The sequence below is a fragment of the Erinaceus europaeus genome, chromosome X, assembly GCF_950295315.1.
Source record: "Erinaceus europaeus chromosome X, mEriEur2.1, whole genome shotgun sequence".
In the NCBI taxonomy this organism is placed as follows: Eukaryota; Metazoa; Chordata; class Mammalia; order Eulipotyphla; family Erinaceidae; genus Erinaceus; species Erinaceus europaeus.
The window spans coordinates 86,187,306-86,209,752 of NC_080185.1; the positions used below are offsets into that span (position 1 = coordinate 86,187,306).

General features: G+C 45.0%; 1 protein-coding gene across 6 annotated transcripts in view; it reads left to right on the forward strand.

The window, feature by feature from the left end:
- Positions 1-3,563: 3,563 nt before the first annotated feature.
- IQSEC2 (IQ motif and Sec7 domain ArfGEF 2) overlaps positions 3,564-22,447 on the forward strand; it is a 94,605-nt gene continuing 75,721 nt past the window's right edge. For 3 of the 6 annotated variants that reach the window (XM_016191584.2, XM_007530847.3, XM_060183532.1), the window contains exon 1: positions 3,675-4,514. In XM_016191584.2, the coding sequence (XP_016047070.1) occupies positions 3,808-4,514 (707 nt within the window). In that variant the 5' untranslated portion in view covers positions 3,675-3,807. Of the gene's footprint in view, positions 4,515-22,447 lie in introns of all 6 variants that reach the window. The other 3 variants (XM_007530845.2, XM_060183533.1, XM_016191583.2) reach the window with 2 other exon arrangements.

Sequence of the window (22,447 nt, forward strand, 5' to 3'; positions counted from 1 at the left end):
TAAGGTAAAACTCTAAATATTCAATGTGACAATTCATCATCTCCTAAGTTAAAATACAAATTCTCTATACAGGACATTTTTGGAGGGCCCCCAAAAATGTCCTGTAAGCTATCTTGTGGAAATTAATCCACAACAAATTTGGCATCAATCCGATATTGTAAATGTACCAAAAAAAAATTGTCACTAAAATGTGTTAACTCTAGTAACCTGAGTTTGCTTAAAAACCCAATGTAAAAATAGTTAAGAATCAATATATGTGACTTAAATTCGGTATGAAAACTTTGCTATATAAAGACTGCTACATGAGGTCACGTAAGATGACCTTTACACGAAATTATAAAGATACCTAAACCAATTATAATCATTGAGTTATCAATTGTAGTAAACTTCTAATTTGTTACAAAGTTTTTTCATAAGTAATTGACTACAGCTATGACAAGCCTTCGCATAAAGAAGCATCTGCTCATATAGAATCCCCAGAAATCCATCTTGGACCCCTGACCTCTGACATCACCCACAATTACAGCCATCCCCCGAAACCCATGATGTGACCTGACACGATCTGGAGAACCTGATTCACAGACTCCAAAGGACAAGACTTTCCTACTGCCTTTCTTTCAACCATCGGTGTCTGCTCTTCCTGCTTCTGTTTCGCCCACCATGTTTTGGCGGTTCCAGGTCACTCTCTGTAGAGAAGAAAAGTTCCAGTGGCCGTCCTCCTCCATCAAGATAGACGTGTGGCATTTATTTCCTGGCCTTTGACATTGGACTGATGCTTCTATAGAACTTGCTGGACACTCCTTTTATACTGCTGGACTTCTTGAAGAATGACTGTAGCAGTTCATAGAACTTACCGCCAGCTTACTCGGGATTTTGCAATGCCAGATGACCCCTCTAGCCCCTCGGCTTATCAGGCCCCCACTCCTCCACCCATCAGGCTCACTCTGTCTCTTGCTACTCTTACTTATCCCTCCCTGTCTTGTGCTAGTTCTTTTTGAAGACACTTACACACTATCATTCTGCTTTCTTCCCAATGGGTTTCCGTTCACCCCTACACTGCTATTCCCCTGACAGAGATGAAGCCTTTTACAGACATTGACCAAGTTATATATGGCCATTAAGTAAGAGGAAGATGTTGGGGAATTGTGAGGATATGGTTGAGCTTGGAAGAGCTTGAGCCTGAAGGGTGTGTCAATCCTGTTAGTCTCTCTCTTCACGGAGAGGTTGAGCAAGGAGGGACAGTAGAACCCCAAAAAAGGTGTGCCTCTTATCAGTCTCCCTGCCTCACAAAGTGCCCCACACTCCTGATACTGTGGCAAATAGTTAAAAAGAAAGGGGGAGATGTTGGGTAGTATGCCACCTCCCCCTGGCTTCTGCTTAACCATATGCCTATATAGGGATTTACTGATCCAAAGCTTTGGTCTATTTACATAAATCACTTTTACATAAAGCACTCCAGGGCATTGGTGGTTCAGTGATAGGATTCTCGCCTGTTCCACCCCCTCCTTGTCACACTCTGATTTTCACCAGTCACTTTTCTCTCCACCCTCTCTATATCACATCCTGTTTCCACCCTACTTGGAGAGTATAAAAACAGCTGCTCTTCTGATTAAAGACACTTGGAAATTGCTTTCCGGCTCCAAGAGTTCCAGAGTGTATCTCCTGTGGAAGTTGGTGCAGCACGAGTTCCTGATCCCTCTCCCACACAGCAGCCTAGATCAGCTCCAGTTGAGTTCTCTCCAACCCAGAGAGCACTAGCTCGGGAAGAAGTACCCTCAGGCTATCCCGGCAACTGTCTAATGTAAAACATTAATTCCCCAATAAAGAAATTTTTAAAAAGAAGCTATTCCCAGATACTCTTTTGATTTATGATGTATATGCCACCTTTATTGTTCCTTTTGTAGATATACTCTTCCATCTGGAAGTCAAGGTTGCTATCTCCTAAGGGGGTTCTTGCTGCAAGGAATTTAAGGACATCTTTCTTCCTCTGCAGGACATCAAGAGCTCTAGATATTGGAAAAGTGCCCTTGAAGTTAGCAATGTGTGCCCAGAACAACACCTTATCAGAAGCTCAGACAGCTTACTGTGGTTTTGACCTGTGGTTCCCTGCTACCTAATGATATTAAGGATCTTCGTATGCACTTATTTGTCATCTGCACATCTACTTTGGAGAAAAGTCTATTAAAATATTTTGTTCACTAAAAAAAGTGACTTGCCTTTTTGTTGTTGACCTGGAAGAGTTCTTTACATGTTTTGGATACAAAATCTTCATCAGATGTATCATTCACCAATGTTTCTTCCATTCTATATGTTGTCTTCCCCCCCCCGCCCCCCCCCCCCGCCACCTTTATGAAAATGGAGGTCCAGAGAGGAGTTGAAATTTAAATCCAATTTTGCCTGGCTGTAAAACTCATACCTTCTCCTCTACTTCATCTTGCTCACAAAAATAACTGAAGACATGATTCTGGTCTTGACGGTTGCTTCAGTGAAGTGATTTTGGAGAGTACAGTTTGAGTTCACTTTTATAGGAGAGGGTGATGTGATGAATGGGGAAAGGTATTTCCAAAGAAGAAAAGAAAACGGTCGAATGAGGGGCCTGGTGGTAGCACACCTGGTTGAGCGCACATGTCATAATGCATAAGGACCTGGACTCAAGCCCCCAGTCCCCACCTGCAGGGGGAAAGCTTTGCAAGTGGTGAAGCAGTGTTGCAGGTGTCTCTCTGTCTTTCTCCCTCTCTACCACCACCTTCCTCTTGATTTCTGGCTGCCTATCCAATAAAGATAATTAAAAAATTAAATAAAAAACAAGGGTCGAATGAAAAAAAATCTTACTTTTATCCAAAAACTGGCTGAAATGGGGGAGCTTTGGGGGTTTTGGAATGCGAGTTTCTAGGGTCTGCCTGAGTTGGAGACTCCAAGGACTAGCTAAAGTAGGAGGTTTCTGGGTTGGCCGGATTAGAGAATCATGGCATTAAGTTGGATAAATGGAGGCTAGTGACTGGCTGGAATGGGCTTTGCCTGTGATGGTGCATGTATAGAGGGGTCGTCTTTCCAGGGGTGCTTGGGAGGAAGGAACTGCTGACTGGATGAGCTTCAGGGACGTGGAATGGGGGTCGGGGTTGAGTGACTGTAGTTAGAGGGATCCTCGAAGGGGGTAGAAGGAAGACCACCTCAGATAGGAGGTATAGTGGCTGGATGGTATGGGGGAACTTTCCACTTGTGATAAGCAAATTTAGGAGATGAGAAGTCACTGGGGTGGGCTAGGTGAAGATCTTAAGGCACAACTAGAAGCAACTGGGAGGGAGGACTTTCTTAGGCTGCTATAAGTGAGTACCTTGGCTCCAGGGAAACCAGCTGTGATGGGACTGCCCCCTGTGTGCCTCTGAGCCTGTAGGGTTCCGGGTGCTGGTGGGGACTGCAGGTGGGGCGCGCGGGGGCGGGCTGGGAGCGCGCTAGGGGCAGGGGCAGGGGCGGGGGGGGGGGCAGGGGCGGGGGGCGGGCCGGGGCGGTCCCGCGCGGCCGCGCTGCGCAGTGACTCCGCAGCGGGCGGAGCGCCGTGGGCCGCGTCCTACCCAACCGTGGTGGCGGCGGCGGCAGCGGCGGCGGCTGCAGCCTCAGCTCCTGCTCCCGGCGCCGCCGGCCCCAGAGCTGTCTCCCGGGCCCCCCCGGGCCCCCGGGCCCTCAAGCCCGGTGCGCGCCCTCGCGTCCCGCCGGCCCCCTCCCCCGGCTGGGCCCGGGGGAGGGTGGCGCCGTGAGCGAGCGGGGAGTAGGCTCTCCTGCCCCTTCCCCTGCCCCTGGGCGGCCAGGATGGAGGCGGGGTCGGGGCCCCCAGGCGGCCCGGGCTCTGAGAGCCCTAACCGGGCGGTGGAGTACCTGCTGGAGCTCAACAACATCATAGAGAGCCAGCAGCAGCTGCTGGAGACCCAGCGGCGGCGCATCGAAGAGCTGGAGGGCCAGCTGGACCAGCTCACCCAGGAGAACCGCGACCTAAGGGAGGAGAGCCAGCTGCACCGCGGGGAGCTGCACCGGGACCCCCTGGGCGCGCGGGACAGCCCGGGGCGCGAGAGCCAATACCAGAACCTGCGTGACACCCAGTTCCACCACCGCGAGCTGCGGGAGAGTCAGTTCCACCAGGCGGCCCGGGACGTGGGCTACCCGAACCGGGACGGAGCCTACCAGAACCGGGAGGCTGTGTACCGGGACAAGGAGCGAGACGCCTCCTACCCGCTTCAGGACACTACCGGCTACCCTGCCCGCGAGCGCGACGTGGCCCAGTGCCACCTGCACCACGACAACCCAGCCCTGGGTCGTGAGCGTGGCGGGCGAGAGGCAGGGCCCGTTCACCCCGGCCGGGAGAAGGAAGCCGGCTATTCGGCTGCAGTAGGCGTGGGGTCCCGGCCTCCGCGGGATCGGGGCCAACTGAGCCGTGGCGCATCCAGAAGCTCCAGCCCCGGGGCCGGAGGTGGTCACAGCACCAGTACCAGCACCAGCCCGGCCACAACGCTCCAGAGAAAGTAAGGAATGTGTGTTTGTCCCCAAGGTTCTTGCCCTCTAGTTCCCTCTCCAACTTGTCTGATGAAGTAAGGAGACTATGTCTGATTCCCTGTCCACCTCTCCCATCCCAAGCCTGTCAGGAGAAAGAAACTGGCTCCCCCTCATGCAGCAGACACCCCATTTCTAGCCACCCCAGTCCAGGGCTGCCTACAGGAGTGCAGGCGTCTCTTCTCCAAACCGTAGCCAACGAGGCCCCCTTCACTTCTACACTCCTTCATTAGCTGTCTCTTGGCCACAGGACAGGCTTGTTATCTATTTATTTATCTTGGATGTGCTGGCTGGGTTTTTTATTGTCTGCTATGATGTCAACTCACAGCTCCAAGCTCCAAGAAAACTCCCCCCCCACACACACACCTTTTTCTCCTCCTCCTCCTCCTCCTCCTCCTCCTCCTCCTCCTCCTCATCCTCCTCCTCCTCCTCATCCTCCTCCTCCTCCTCCTCCTCCTTCTTCTTTCCTGTCTTGCATTTCTTTCATTCTTTTTGCCTGCCGGGGTCTCTATGCAGGTCTCCAGTGCAAATCTGGGCTTGTCTTTTCTAGTAGCTTCAGCTCCATCGTTTTCCCTGAGAGACAGGTGGGGACCAGAATGGCTGCTGAGGCTGAGCTATCCCTCAGAGAGGAACTGCAGCACATCCTGGCTAGGGGAGCAAAGATGGAGGCCAGGCCCTTTGCTGATTCCTCCAAGACCACCCTTTCTCCACCCTTCAAGGAAAGCACCACCAAATTAAAGAGCATAGAGTGCTCTTCTGAAAAGGAACATCTACAGAGATTCGCTTCAGTTGGATTCATGCCAGTTTCCTTGCTGGGGGCTGTATGTCTGCCTGTTTGGGACACTTAACTGTATCTCGTGGGTTGGTAGGACATGAACTGGGTCCACTTCTTCCATGTGGCTACCACCACAAGCCAGTGAGGATAAATGCCAGATTGAAAGAGGCCAAGACATATAGGTTCACCAGGCTCCCCTAAAGCCCCCCCTTTTTTCTTGTATAAAAAAGATCACTGAATAGGGTGTTAGGAGTCCCAGGTTCCTTTTGAGCTCTACTGCAGATTGGCTTTGTGACCTTGACCCCTTTCTTTTTCAGACCATCAATTCCCCCTTTTGAAAGGCAAGGTCTCCCTTGACTACTCCTTAAGAGCCCCTCTACCTTGGGTTTGATGGCTCCATTACTAGTCTGGCCACACTGTAGAGCAAGTCTAAAGTCCTCTAGCGAATGGACAACCTTCCCCCTGCTCTCACTGCTCAGCTGGTCCTACCATGTGCCACAACCAGTGGAGTGTCTCTTGGAGGCTGGGCTGGGGGTGGGGAAACCTTCTGCCTCAGGAAATCTGCCGGGAGACAGCTCTCTGCAACTCCCCCGTGGTGAGGCAGCAGGCTGGGGTGCTGGGTTGAGATGGCTGGGCCCCAGGAGCAGCAGCTGCAGCTTGAAGGCTCAGCTGGGGCTCCACTGCAGTGCACCCTTAGCTCAGATTTAGTTTGCACTGCCCCACAATAGTCCAGGGGTGAGGGAAACTGGGTTTTTCTGCTTAGGTGGGGTTGCTGGGAGTCCATTCCTGGATTGACTGTGGGCAGTGTGGACACCACACTGGACGGAGGGTCCTGCTGATCATCAACCAAGCCAAGTCCTTTCAGGGAAGGCCCATGTGGTGGTGAGGTGTGTGTGTGTGTGAAGGAATACTGCATGGGCATTGTGCTCCTGGGTTGTGGAAGATCTTTCTAGAGTTATGATAGAAGAAGCACCTTCATTCTGTGTGACTCCAGGGAGCAAAACCAAGAGCAGTGGAACATTTGGGGATAAATCCAAGAGAACTTTTCAATTTGGCCTTCTGGTGATGCAGTGGACAGCCTCAAGAGTGGGGGTAGGAGCTGACCTGACATGCCCAACTGATACATGAGGGGAGAAGACAGCTGGAGACAACACTATTCCTGAATCAGATGGAAAGCTCAGTGAAAGGACCTGGGTCTTCCCCAATTCCAGGATTCCATTACCCTCAGATTCTGCATCCTGCAGAGGCAGATCTGAAGCTCTTAGCTGGCTAGAAGCCTATTGGCTCTTGGGCTCTGTGCTAGCCTGCCTCTAGAGCCTACCCTCTTTTTGTGAGTCTTCCAGGCTATCAGATTTCTTTGCTTTACATTTCAGGGGTTGGGGAGGGGATTGTAAAACAGCACATTTCACTTTTATTAACCATGTATTAAATACTTGACTGGCCATCATCACCTCTCCTGACAGGCCTGTGTAGTTCACATTAACAGTTCCATTTCAGAGGTAGGGAAACCGAGACTCCAAGATGAAGGGACCTAGCTCAGGGTTAGGCTGCTGGCTCTTAATGGAGCCTGGATTAGAACCCAAGTCTAGCTGTCTCCAAGACCTGTTATTTTTCCACTAGAGCTTTCCAATCTACAAAAATCTCTTGACCTCTAGATCCTGAGCTGGGATAGAGCAGGAGAGCCTTAAGTATCTAGAGGACTAGAGCAAAAGGAGGCGACTCTGCAGTGAGTAAGGGAATTGACTGAGGAGGGAAGAAGGCTGTGTCTCCTTCCTCTCCAAGCTCCTTGCTGGCCAGATGTCAGAAGGGCCTGTTGCTGCCGTAGACATTGCTGTTATTGCAGCTGCTATAAGTGACTCCCTTGCCAGGCCTGTTCTGGGTTTGAAAGGAGTGGGTGAGAAGACTGCCGCTGGAAGCCAGGGCGGGCAGGGTGGGAGTTGAGCAGCAGAAGCTGCAGCATTGGGGGAGCATAGGTAGAGCTGGTACAGGCTGGGTGCTCCTGGTTCCCAGACTCCCTCTGGTGGAAGTAGAAGGGAGAGAGGGGCCTGGACCCAGTTGCCTCTTGTTAAGGGTCACCTACTCAGGGACTTACTGAGTCCTCCCAAACATTGCCATCCACATTTTACAGCCAAAGAAGCTGAGGATTCAGAGGAGTGAAGCCAACACACATTACCAATAAGACACCTTCCCAATCCTGTGAACTCCACTGCAGTTGCTAGCAACTGTCACCCATGTCATCCCACTAGGAGTCCCACATGCTTCCGCACCTCTCTTCTGGGCAGCTTCCTGAATGATGCCAGTATGTCTCCTGCTGCGCTCTGGGTGTGGCCTCTCTAGTGCAGAGAGAGAGAGAGAGAGAGAGAGAGAGAGAGAGAGGAAGAAGGAGGGAAAGGGAGAAAGGGAGGGGGAGAGGGAGAGGGACACGAGGCCCAGCCTCCTGCTCACTAGCTGGTCTCTGTCTACATGGGAGCTGTGCTTGTTTGTCCTTTAGTAGCTGCTGATCTTGACCAATTCTCAGACCCCCACCTCCCAGTGCTGCCCTCCTCCCTCCAGCTGGTTGGAGAAGTGCTTTGCTTTCCTTGTTCAACTTAGCCTGCCTCCCCTCTTACAGCTCTGGCACCTGATTTACAGGCATGTTGGGGGATGTTGCTGAGTTGCGCCACACTGAAATGTGCTTCTTCATTTCCCACTTTCTTTTCTGTCTCTGTATCTCTGTCTCTCTGTCTCTCTCTCTTTCTCCTCTCTCCCCCACTGTGGTGGGCTGAAGCTGCTTGATGGTATCTCTCTATCTTCTACCCCCATGTTGGCCCACAATCAGGGGGTAGGACTAGTCTAATGTTCTTGATAGAGCAAAGCCTGGTCTCCCGCATGGCTACTGGACCTTATCCCTCTACAGTGGAGTGTCAGCATTCTCCCCACAGGGGCTGACAGTGCTGGATAGAAAGAGCAAGAGAGCCCAAGGATGGACACTGAGAGGTCTCTCTTTTAGGGTCTTTGGTGCTTTGCAGGTGAAGGGGGTGGGCCTGTCCTTCCTGTGAGAGAAAACCATTTATCTCATCCCCGTTGTGTTGTGAACATTATACTTATGTGGGAGGAAACAATACCATGGAGTTGAATGAAAATATGAGGAGTCTTGCTTCTATGTCTAGATCTGGGCCAGGAATGGCATGTTGTCAGCCACAAGCATCTTTTGATTGTGTTCAACAAGCAGGAGGGGCTACTAGGGTGGACTGCTGATCTGCTCTCTGCATTTGCATAGTCTTCCTCCCTCCCAGGTACAGAGAGTTCCAGGCCTGGCTGCCAGGGTGATTGGTGGTGCTCTGGGCACAATGAGCAACAAGGGAAATGAGAAATACAGGTTCTTGGATGAATGGGGCAGCAGGAAGGACCAGGAACTGGGTGGGAAGCTTTGGCAGAGAGTTGGGTATCTCCGTGCATCTTATAGAGGGAGTGGGAGGAAGAGTTTGAACCCCCATTTGCCACATGCTACCCTTTCTTCATCTGTTTTGCCCCTGCTTATGTGGCCTCTGAATTTGCTGGGAGCAGGGTAGAAGCTTGGGACCTGGACCAAAGGCCACATGTGTATTGAGTGAGCCTCAGCCTTCTGTATACCAGGTACTGCCCTAGGTGGCTTTATGTAATCATGGCTAACATTTTGGTGCTGCAGTGCTTGTGTGCCAAGCACTGTTTGTTCTGTGTACTTCCCATGGATTAATTTATTCAGTCTCCATATGAATCCTTTGATGGAAATATCACTAGAATCCATTTAACAGGTGAAGAAATTGAGGCCCATAAAGGTTGAGTGAATTAAACTAAGGTCACCCAGTGAATAAAGAATGATAGAAGGAGCTAGGGCGTACTTAGCATTCTTCCCCACCGTGCACGGCTTGGTAGCTCATTCGCATAGAGTCTCTGCCAAGAAGGAGTTATTATTGCGCCAATATTCAGATGAGGAAACAGAGATTCTTGAGGTTAGGCACCTGCAAGGGATTTGGAACCAACTGACTCCCCAGCCTTTGTTCTGCCCTTACTTCCCATGGGTGCACCCACTATAAAGACGTTGGAGACATTCCAGGTGTAGCTCTGGTCTTCCCCTGCACAATTCCCTGAACCACTTCTGGATTCAGAATTGCCTGCTAGAATTTTGTTGTCATCTCCTAATAGATACCCCTCCTGTTCTTGCTCTGTCAAATCTGTGGTGAAGTGCAACCGGGCCAAAAATCCTGTAGGACACCAGTGGTTTCACCTTCTTGTTGGTGTCTAGGAGAATTGTTCTGATTCCTCCACCTGATAAGCACGATCCACATAGGGATCTAGCTCCACTTTGCCTGCCTCCTCTCATATTTCCACAGTCCCTAGAACATATACCATCCTCCAGCCAGACTGGCCAGCTTCTCCTACTGTTCATCCACCTCGTCTTCTGATTGATTACCTGTGAGTTTGTACACATGAGTTGCTCTACTCAATTTCCATCTTTGTCTACTGGTAAGTCCCTGACTCTGGAAATCAGCATTTTGTTTCTTTTTGGATACCTTAATGGATATTAGTTTATATTTTGTCTCTCCTATACTATTAATAGCTCAACAGTTCCTTCAGATTAAGGTTTAACAACCATATATTAAGTGCTTAATGTGGTAGGTCTTGTGCTGAGTGATATAGGTATAAACGAAAGAACTAGAAGCTTTGAATCATGTAACATAGCACAAAGCAGATGCTCAATAAATGTTAAAGAGACAAAAGAATGTCATGTTGAGTGCTGATGTACTTATGGTTGGGTATGCCTACATTTTTCTTTTAGGAGTCATATACAGAGTAATGAGTCAACTTCAGAATTCCCTTAGCTTTTTTGTGACTTTTTCCTCACTCCCTGGAGCTATTTGACATTTGTTCTCTGTGCTCCTCACACTAGTGGTCTTCCTGTACAAGTCAGATGAGACTTTGGAGACTTTGAGGTTAAAATCACAGTCATATTGTCTCATGGTCTTGATCCTCAATGCAAGATTTGTTCTGAAAGAAACAAAGAGACCTGCATAGAAGTAATGGGTAGTCGGGGAAGGGTGGCGGCACACCTGGTTGAATGCATGTTACAATGTGTAAGGACCCAGGTTCGAGCCCTCAGTCCCCACTTGCAGGGGGAAAGCTTCACAAGTGGTAAAGCAGGGCTGCAGGTGTCTGTCTGTCTCTTTCCCTCTCTTTCTCCCCTTTCCCTCTCAATTCCTGACTGTCTATATCCAGTAAGTAAAGATAATAAAAAAAATTTAAAAATATTTGTGGATAATCTTCCTGTCCAGTGGGAATTTGATTATTTACCCATCACATCTTTTCTTAATATTTTAATTTTATTAGTGATTTAATATTGATTTATAAAACTATAAGATAACAAGAGTATAATTCTACACTGTTGCCACCACCAGAGTTCTGTGTCCCCTTTCCCTCCATCGGAAACCACAACATTTTTCCCAAGGTTGAAGATATGGGTTAGCTATTATTTCTACAACTATCTGTCTACATTTGTATATATTTGCTCATTTTTTCCATGGTGCTGTCTTCTCTTCCTTTCCATGTCACATCTACAACTACAACTGTTACTATTTCTGAATGCCCATCTTTTAAAAAAAATTTTTCTTTATTGGGGAATTAATGTTTTACATTCTACAGTAAATATAATAGTTTATACATGCATAACATTTCCCAGTTTTCCATATAACAATATAACCCCCACTAGGTCCTCTGTCATCCTTCTTGGATCTGTATTCTCCTGACCCACCCATCCCAGAGTCTTTTACTTTGGTGCCAATTCCAGTTCAGGTTCTGCTTGTGTTTTCTTTTCTGATCTTGTTTTCAACTTCTGCCTGATAGTGAGATCATCCTATATTCATCCTTCTGTTTTTGACTTATTTCACTTAACATGAATTTTTCAAGGTCCATCCAAGATTGGCTTCTTCTTCTAGCGTTTGCCCTTCTTCTGTAGCCAGTCAACAGCGTCAGGTTGAGCCTGATGTAAAGTTTCAAGACCTCCTTTGAATCTGGAAAGGTGGCAGTCGTTGACTATGTGGGTCATAGTCTGTCTGTAGCCGCAGGGGCAGTTCAGGTCGTCTCTGGCTCCCCAGCGATGGAACATAGCGGCGCACCGGCCATGGCCTGTTCGATAGCGATTGAGGAGGGCCCAATCATAACGTGCTAGGTCAAAGCCGGGTTGACGCTTGCAGGGGTCTGTGATGAGGTGTTTGTTCTTTACCTCAGCTGACTGCCAACTCTGTTTCCAAGAGACTGGGACAGATTGGCTGAAAACGGTGAAGTCGCCATTTTTTGATAGCTGAGTAGTATTCCATTGTGTATATATGCCACAACTTGCTCAGCCACTCATCTGTTGTTGGACACCTGGGTTGCTTCCAGGTTTTGGCTATTACAAATTGTGCTGCCAAGAACATATGTGTACACAGATCTTTTTGGATGGGTGTGTTTTGTTCCTTAGGATATATCCCCAGGAGAGGAATTGCAGGATCATAGAGTAGGTCCATTTATAGCCTTCTGAGAGTTCTCCAGACTGTTCTCCACAAAGGTTGGACCAATTTACATTCCCACCAGCAGTGCAGGAGGGTTCCTTTGACCCCACAACCTCTCCAGCATTTGCTGCTGTTACCTTTTCTGATGTATGACATTCTCATAGGAGTGAAGTGGTATCTCATTGTTGTCTTTATTTAATGCTCATCCTTTTTACCTCTTCTCTCTCTGGGTCCTGATAGAATTGGAATCAGAGCCTCTGGTCACCTTCCCCTAACATTTCTCCCCCGCTGGGAGTATGGACCAAAATTCTTTTTGGAGTGCAGAAGGTAGGAGTTCTGCCTTTTGTAATTGCTTCTGCACTGGACATAGTCACTGGCAGGTCAACTCATCAAATCTTTATTGAGTTCAGACTCTGAATTGGACACAGTATCTTGGACTTGTAAGAAAAGAGATTCTTCTGGCTCGTTAACTGTGGTTTTCCCTGAAAAAATAATAAACACAAATAAGGAAAGGGGGTGCAATGAATAGGTGATTTATTTCCTCTATTGAGGCGAATCATTTAGGGCAAAGTGATTCGCTTGGAGTAAGATCCAACACCATGCTCTCTGCCCTTGCAAAGTCACCCTTCCCTTACCAGCGACACAAAAATTCCAGATCTGGGTGCTATGACATGGACCTCCATACAAAATGAGTTACTCATTTTGTGAGATATGTTCACTTCCTCAAATTACAAAATGAGTTACTTTCACTTCCTCATGCTATTCAATCTCTTTCCAGTCATCTACACTGAAACATTTACATGGGAAAACCCGTTTTCAAGCATTTGGAAACTGAAAGGCTGGGAGAATATATGGTGCTACGAAAGGAGGATTTGTGTGACTTTCACAACCTTGGTGTTCTCAGCTAGTAACTGGGGATCAACCTGTGTTTTATAATATGTGGAATTTGTATCCTCCCCCCCCCCCGCCCCACACACTTCTATCAATCTCCTGGCTACCTAGAGCACACATCAAAATCCTGATCAAGATAGAAAGCTGAGAGACAATAATACATGAGACTGCCCTGCCCCCTAGAGGTGGAATGTAGCAAGCAAAACAAACAGGCCAAAATCACTGTCCTTGCCAAAACAAAGATGACAAGCTAGAGCTATCAGCCAATGAGGATGATTCCTCTATAGAAGGAATTGTAAGGATTCCTTCATTAAAAGGAAATGTATTACATGTATCATTCAATATGTACATTTAGATAATACCAAATGCATTTCTCTATAATTACGTGATTTTATACCCTTTTTTAAAAAAAGGAATAATATGATTGATTATATATCTGGACCGTTGGTTTCTTACTGGATTCTAGGATGTGCCATGCTGCATTCACTTGAAGAAACCCCCCATCAATCAATTTCTATCTATCTCTCTCTCTTTCAATCTCTTTCTTCATTTTGGATTATTGTCATTAAGGGAGCCGGGCGGTAGCGCAGCAGGTTAAGCACAGGTGGTGCAAAGTGCAAGGACCAGCATAAGGATTATTGTCATTACATCTGTTTAAAACTACTTATTTTTTCCCTTTCCTGAAATTTTCTTATACAAGTAGGAGATATCTCACACATCTGTACATCTGATAGGCTAGCCAGTTCATAAATAATGCATTCTGTCATAATTCTCAAAACAATTAAATGGCATATACGAAGTGTTCAACACACAATGTGTGCTTATTATTATTCACAATAACTTTATAACACTGTTGTGGCTGGGGAGAAGTGAGAAGGCTTGTGGGAGCTCACCACATTTTTCATAGAGTCAGTATATTGACTATTATGTGCCTTGCCTATTACCTACTTTGTGCTTTTGTGTGCAGGACCTTCTGTGATTCATATTATAGAGCTTTGGGCTTTTGGGTGCTCACAGAAGGGTGAAGAATCTGGCCATGAACAGATGTCCTATATGCTATACCAGAGGAGAACATAGGGAGCCAGATGAGAGGCATCTACCTAGCATGTTGGAGGGGTCTTCTTGGAAGAGAAGATTGATGCTTGAACTGAGGCTTCGAGGATGAGTCAGAGAGGATGCTGGCATAGGTGTTAGTGGGAATTGGGTGATGGAGGGGGGCTTAAATCAGAGGTGAAAGTTTTGACAATGAGACAGAGGATGAAACCAGCAGGGTACACAGAAAGAGAGAAGGACTTTGATCAGTATAACCTAAGACACAAATGTCATAGCAGGAAAAGTCAAGAAAGAGGCCTGAAGAGTCAGTCAGATTATAAGGGCACTGGAATATCAGGATAAACTTTATTCTTATTTTATTTGTTTGTTTTTACCAGCGCACTACTCAGCTCTGGATGTTGGTGCACTGGAATTGGGGGGCTGTACTTGGGACCTCATTCATAGAAGACTTCAGTGTGTGACTGTTGCACTATCTTTCTGCTCCCTAAGAACATTGTCCTTGGGAATTGGGTGCCAACATAAGATTTTTAAAATATTTATTTATTCCCTTTTTGTTGCATTGTTGTTTTATTGTTGTAGTTATTATTGTTGTCGTCATTGTTGGATAGGACACAGAGAAATGGAGAGAGGGGAAGACAGAGAAGGGGAGAGAAAGATAGACACCTGCAGAACTGCTTTACCGCCTGTGAAGTGACTCCCCTGCAGGTGGGGAGCCGGGGCTCTAACTGGGATCCTTATGCCCATCCTTGAGCTTCACACCACGTGCGCTTAACCCACTGTACTACTGCCTGACTCCCCCAACATAAGATTTTACACTGGAAGATGAGGCACACATTGTAGAATATGGGGTGATGTGTTGAGGGCCATGATCTAGAGAAATCCTGCTCAAAGGCAGTTTGGAAGATAGATTGAAGGGCATCCAGTGAGGAGGCCAGTGTGATGTTCTCTTGTATCAGAGAATATAAATCCAGAATATAAATCCAGGGAGTAAAAGTGAGGATAATCTATTGTGAAGGGAGAGAAAAACAGTGACCACAGATTGCCAAAGGCTGTGACAGAAGGTGAACAGCCTATAGTAGGAGTTCAGAGGAGTGACAACCATTCTTGACCAGCATATAACTCAAGCAGCTTTGAGCTGGAAGAACCCTTAAAAATCACGTAGCTCAAGTTTTTTTTTCATTTTGCATATGAGGAGACTGAGACCAGAGAGAGAAAGGTCTTATGTAAGACCATTCAATTCAGGGGCTCAGCAGGTGACTTAACTGATAGATTGTACATGTTAGCATGTCCAAAGACATGGGTTTGATCTGGTAGAGCAGTGATACTTTGTCTCTGTCTCTCCCTCTCTATCTCTTTCTGTTTTCCTCTATCTAGAGGAAAGGGGGGAAATGACCACCAGGAGCAGTGGAGTCTTCTTACAGGCACTTAACTTCAACGATAATTCTGGTGAGTTTAAAAAAAAAAAAAAAAAAGAAGCAGAAGGAAAAAAAACACACCAGAAAAAAAAACACACCAGAAAAACCATTCAGTATATGAGCAGAGGAGCTTTGAGGAGCTTTGATAAAAGTCACTCGAATATTTGTGCTGATATTGTTCCTTAAATTTGCTAGTTTATACCTTGAAATCCTGTGGTGGTGGTGGTGGTGATGTGATAGGGATTTTTCTGTCTTACAGATGAGAAAACTGCGTCTCAACAAGGCTGGATTACTTGTTGGGGAGGAAGCAGTGAGGAGAAGGGATACCCTAAAGGTTTCTTGCTTTGATGAAAGACCGTCTGTCTGCTCTGATTCAGGCTCTCAGATCCACTAGATTCAGAGCTGGGTCTTCTACCATACCCAGCCTTTTCTCTGCTGCTTTCTGCCTTAGGGATCCTCATCTAGTGGAAATGAGATCTCTCAAAGGCAGCTTCTGGCTTGACAGCCAAGCTTGTTGCCTCCCCTCCCCATGTCCTGTTTTCATAGAACTGGAGTTGGGCTGTGTTTTCATCACCATGTCCCCATATCCCTGGCCAGGGCATCTTCGGCTTTTGTGCCTTTGTTTTTGAAGCCCCATCCTGTAATTCACAAAGAATGGGCTTTGTAGACAGACAGATTTAAATTTGAATCTAGTTCTGCCTCAGCCCACTAGATGATCTCAGCAAGATAATTTTACTTTCTCTAAACGTCAGTTTCCTCACCTATGAAATGAGATAGCAATCTCATCTCTCAGGACTCATGGAGACCAATTGAATAGCATTCCCTGATGCCCCCCTTTTTTTTTAAATGCCATCAAGGTTGTTGCTCAGGCTAGATGCCTACAAGTTCACCACTCCTGGTGGCCATTTTTTCCTTTCTATTTTATTTAATAGCAAAGAGGTAAATTGAGAGAGGAGAGGGAGATAGAGAGAGAAAAAATAATAATACACCTGGAGACCTGCTTCACCATTCATGAAGAGCCCCCCTTGCAAATGGGGAGCGGGGGTCAAACCCAGGTCCTTACACTTGGTAAAGTATGCACTTAATAACCGGTGTGCCACCACCCAGCCCTCCCTGATGCTTTTTAATGTGCATTAAATTCTTTTCTGGGGAAAGAAAACCAATGAAATGATCCCTGATTATACCAACTCATCTGCTTCTTATATCTCATTTTATAAGCATTATATTACCTAGATTTCATTTTTATAGGTGATAGCTCATCCAATTATCAAAATGGCATGCCCTTAAGATAGAAAAAAAATTAAGACAAAACAGTCATTTTCTTCTCCTTTATGAAATTGCCCATGGATTTGGTACTAGGCATAGATTAATATTTTCTAAAAACTGGCATATTTCCTCCTTTCTAATATGGGGCTGCCATGGTCCATTGTATCTTTCTTTCTGCATCAGCTACCAGTTAATTTGAAGTATAGCTCTAACATCTCCATCAGTCCCTTTTCCTGAGTCCTTATTTTCTAGTTCAATTTTTATTCTTTCCTTATGTGTGCTCTTGAAGCAAGCTACCTTAAATCTTTTGTGACTCTAACAAGTATATATAACTAATGGGCATAATTAAATGATTAGATGGCTAGAGAGGCTGAACTAGTGATAAAAAAGGATTTTTTTGTGTTTTTTTTAAATATTTATTTATTTATTTCCTTTTTGTTGCCATTGTTGTTTTATTGTTGTAGTAGTATTGTTGTTATTGATGTCGTCGTTGTTGGATAGGACAGAGAGAAGTGGAGAGAGGAAGGGAAGACAGAGGGGGGAGAGAAACATAGACACATGAAGACCTGCTTCACCTCCTGTGAAGCAATTTCCCTGCAGGTGGGGAGCTGAGGGCTCAAACCAGGATCTTCTTGCCAGTCCTTGAGTTTTGTGCCATGTGCGCTTAATCCGCGGCACTAGACCCCAACTCCCCAATAAAAAGGATTTAAAAGGAACCAGGAGATGATGATATAGGGGCAACTGAGAAACTATCTTCATGGAGGACAGTGGGAGGAGGACTCTAGGGGTGAGTAGGGAGTAGGTTCCTTACTAAAACGCCATTCTGGTGCTGCTCTAAAAGGAAGTTTAGAAGTCAGGACCTCACATTATCTAGAAATGTGCACATCTTCGTTTTGCCTGTCTAGTGTGTTTTACTGAGGTCCAAAGGAAGAGAAGACACTTGTTTTTAAAAATCAAAATCAAAGCATTACCTACACATAATTTAAAGAAAGCTGATAGTGCACTAGGATTTATAAAAAATCTGTCATCCTATACCCCACTCCTCCCCAGCCAACCCCCTCAGAAGCGACAGCTTTTCAGCTTTTAACATTTAAATTTTCTGGTAGAAACTTCATATCTCTAAGACACATATTTTGGTGGTTATTCCTTCATTGATCAACATTAAAAAAAAAAACTGTGCTGACTGTCATCTTCCTACTGTGACAGATGAGACTGTTTCCCATCCCTCTCCCAAATTTGAATAGTTATCTGCCCATTTTGGTTCCTCTATCAGTTACCTTGCAGTTTTATTAAAAACTATTTAAACTATGATTTCTGATTTCGTCCATTTCTCACACGATCTCTTGATCACTCTGTTTATAAGTCAGAATTATTAGTGCCCCCCTCCATCCTTCCTCCCTCTCTCCTCTTCTACTCTTTCACTTCCCACTTTCTGGGTTGGTTCTGTACTTTTGCATCCAGCGAGGCTGATTATATTTGTATTATCTTCTGTAACAATAATTAGATCTTCAGTGCTTTATCTAGAGAAATTTATTTTTAAGAGTTTACCATCAGCACACTGTGTGCGTGCGTGCATGTGTGTGTGTGTGTGTGTGTGTGTGTGTGTGTGTATTATGACTATGTCAGTGTTCTTCATTGCAGAGTCAAACAGTATACTATAATTGCATCTCTCTTCTCGTAGGTCCACTGTCACTACCTCTGCACTCCCAGGAAAAGATTTGTAGCATCGAGATCAAATGCATTTTTCTCTCTTATGCTCTACAAATCGTTCAGAGCCATGCCACTTTTTACCTCGCTTTATGTATGAACCAATATTATCTTGCTGCCTTTTCATATATTTTTGCTGTGTAATTGCTTATTTACTGCCTATTGGGTGGGGTTCCTTGAAATCATGGGTTAATCATAGTGTAGCTTCTGGGGACATTTTACTTGGACATTTTTAGGAAAGGAGTTTTTAAAACTGTACATTATAATATAATTGGCTTACAGAAAAAATGTTCATATCATTGATAACTGTTTATAAACCAAGCATAACTATGTAGCCACACTCAGATCAAGATATGTTTTTCATTCACCTTATCTGGTACATAGTGAGCCTTTTCAATTTGATGTACTTTGCCTCTTCTTACATAATTTCCTCCACCTTTATTTTCTATTTTTCTCATTCTGGAATGTCTGTTAGTTGGATATTGAGCTTTCTGGATTGACCCTCTAGGTCTCTGACATTTTTTCTCATGTTTTCTATGTTATTGTTTATGGATGGACTAGTTGATAGAAGGTCTATCTGAGATATCTGCATATCCAGACTGACCTGTTTGCTTGCTGGTTTTTACTTTGAGAGCCACTAGGAAGCTAGATGTTATAATGAGTACTCTCTAAATGCCAGACTCAAAAGCACTGTGTTATGGGAGCATCAACATGTAACTAGGTGCCCTAATTTACCCCACATAGTTAATTCCTTTTACTAAAGAGCTCTCTGCTATTTTTCTAGGGGTCAATGACAGGAAGCTTATGATCTCAGTCTGAGGGCTAGGAGATAGGAGAGGATTTAATATATTTACCTCCAGTTTCTCCCTCTATTTTCAGCCCTTGACTGTCTTTCAACTGTATCTTCTTTTTGCCTTTTGCTCCCAGAAATTCATTAAAAACTCTCACCCATTGATATCACCCTGCCCCATCCTTTGTATTGTTATGAAATCATATTTTATTTTATTCCTTTACATTATTTGGGGGTACCTGAATAGAAGGGAGGAAAACATTATGTTCTTTCACTGCTTTATCTGTACAATGTACATTTCTGGGACTGCCTCAGCAGTACCCCATCCTTAAACTCTGCCAGCTGGTCTCATGCAATCAAGTGAAAACCCATAGCTAAGGAAAAGCTGGGTCCTCTTCCATGTCCTGCCAACCGCCTATCTTTGGTTCCTCTCACTCTCTGGATGTCCTTACTGTAGGTTGAGAGGATCCTACTCTGCTGTGAGCTGTGATTTGGCAGGGTTGGGATGGTGCTTGGAGAGTTTCCCAGTCTCCTTCACTTAAACAGTGGGAGTGGGTGGGCCAGAGACAGGCCCCAAGTGCACAGGAGGGGTTTTGAGTCTGAACTGAGGCTTTTGTAGTGGCAGACTGCTCTAACTACTCCCCCTTCCACCCACTCTCTTTCCCATCATGGCTGAATCTCTGTCTCTGCCTCCACCAGAGGGAGGCAAGAAGTGAGGCTTAAGAGAGCCAGTTCCATTTTCCTTTTCTCTGTGTGTCCAGTTTTTTGTTTGTTTGTTTATGTCAGAGTACTGAGCTGATCTAGTCTGCAATACATGTGTGACTCTAGGTAAACCACTTACCTTTTTTTTTAAAAAAATGTATAAATTTTGTATAGGTGATTTAACATTGGATCACAGAAGTATAAAATTTTAAGGGTACTGTTTATACCTATGTATGTGTGTGTACAACTAACTCACTATACACACCACCAAAGTTCCTGTCACCCCCTTCTCTCTGATAACCATTATAGATTTCACAAAATGTAAGAGATACTATATATACTATAAGATATAGATATAGATATAAGAGATTACTATTTTTCACAAGTTTATTTGCTTTAATTATCTATATTTCACATATGAGTGTAGCCATCTGGTCATTGTCTTTCACCTCTTTACTTATGTCACTTAGCATAATCACCTCCAGTCCCATATAGTTTGTCCTGAACGTTATAATATCATCATTTTAAATTGTAGAGTAGCATTCCATTGAATATCCCATGCCCTTTTTAATTCAATCTTCTGTTGCTGGCTATTGAGATTGCTATCATATTTTGGCTATTGTGAATAGTATAGCTCTAAACATAAGTGTGCATATAGTTGTTTGAATTAATGTTTTCATGTCTTGGGATACATACTGAAGAATGACATTTCTGGGTCACAAGATATTTCCATTTTTATTTGTTTAAATACTCTCCATACTGTTTTCCAAATAGGACTGTACCAGTTTGCCTTCCCACCAGCAGTATAAGAAAGAGAATCTCTTTTTTTCCTATGTCCCAACAACATTTGCTGTTTCCAGTCTTTTTGGAATCTTATCCATTCTTTTCCAATCTTTTCCGTTCTGTTTGGTGTGAGCTCCACCTATCCTGTTTCTGTCTTTTTCTGATTGTCCTTCAGAAGTGATTCCCAAATGTACATGTATGGGAGCGTTGGCCCACACTGTATGGAGGGGAGATAGGAGCAAGGTGAAGAGAGGGGCCAAGTTTGTGGGAGATGACATACTGCTTAATTCTGGCAGGAAAAATTGCAGGTGTTGTAGTTAAAGGCACTTGGTTCTGAAGTTAAATAAACTCAAATTTCAATGTCAGTTCTACCACTTATTAGCTATGTGATACTAGGTAAACTCACTGCTATTCTGAGTTTAATTTTCACATTGATACAACGAAAAGACAAAGAATTAATCTGGGGGCTGGACAGTAGCGCAGCGGGTTCAGCACACATGGTGCTAAGTGCAAGGACCAGTGTAAGGATCTCAGTTCAAGCCTCTGGCTCTCCACCTGCAGGGGGGTTGCTTCACAAGCAGTGAAGCAGGTCTGCAGGTGTCTATCTTTGTCTCCCCTCCTCTCTCAATTTCTCTCTCCCTATCCAACAACAATAATAACAACAACAACTATAAACAACAATGGCAACAAAAGGGAAAAAATAGCATCCAGGAGCAGTGGATTTGTAGTGCAGGCACCAAGCCCCAGCAATAACTCTGAAGGATAATCATCATCATCATCATCATCATCATCATCATCATCATCATCATCATCATCATCATCATCTGCACAGATATTAGAAGAATACACAAGTCCTAGACCAGTGCAGGTTACTAACAAATAGTCACTTTATTACTTTGGGGTTATTAGAAGGCAGATATGTTAAAGACCAAATAAAACCTGCTGTACTGATTGACAGGAGTATAAACTTAGGAGTAATACTTAACTTTGTGACTCTTTGGACCTAGTCACCCAGTGACTTCTTAGCAATTACAGAATGGAATTCACACTCTATTCTAGTGTTAAGGCTCTCTTTTTTGTAATCTTTGCCTATTTTTCTTCTCTTTAAAATAAAAATGTGAAGTGATACTTGCCTTTTAATTGCCTATTCAAGGGCTGTGCTAATCTCCTCTTTCATATAACATGCTTCTCAATTTCCTGAAAAAGAAGTTTTAAAAGTTATAAACACATACTTCCTTGGAATATGTAGCCATCTCAATCGTTATCATCTCAGAACTTCTTCAGTGAATCATAGCAACCAAGGACTATAGTAAGAGTAATCATCAGCAAAAGTATAACAAGATGGTAGTGTGGCAATGCAAAGTCCTGACATCCTTTTGTCTTCACCTTGCTTCAGTGTTATATGGCTCCACTGCTTAAAGTAACTAGTTACGTTATCCACCAAGCTTTCTCATTGGTCCTGTGGTTCATTTAGTTGGTCTTTTCTTTTGATAACCTTTATAAAATTTTCTTCCTTGTCACCATTAACTCATCCACCTGACTTTCATACCTACATCCTTTTTTTGTTTGTTGTTTCTAGGTCTGATTCTTCTGATCCTTCATTCAGATGGGCCCCTTCCTCCCATCTGAATTATCTTTCAAACTGTTTTTACTTTTGCTCTTCACAGTGTCATGATTTAGGTCCCACTTGTACTTGGAGAGTCACTCCCCTAGTGCTTTTCTACTACTTGATCATATCAAATAGGTCAGCACACTACTTATGGCATAAAGAAGCTTTTGTGGGGGGGTCGGGCAGTAGCGCAGCAGGTTAAGCGCACATGGTGCAAAGCACAAGGACCAGCGCAAGGATCCCGGTTTGAGCCCCTGCCCCCCACCTGCTGGGGAGTTGATTCACAGGCTGTGAAGCAGGTCTGCAGGTGTCTATCTTTCTCTCCCCCTCTGTCTTCCCCTCCTCTCTCGATTTCTCTGTCGTAGCCAACAACGAACAACATCAACAACAACAATAATAACCACAACA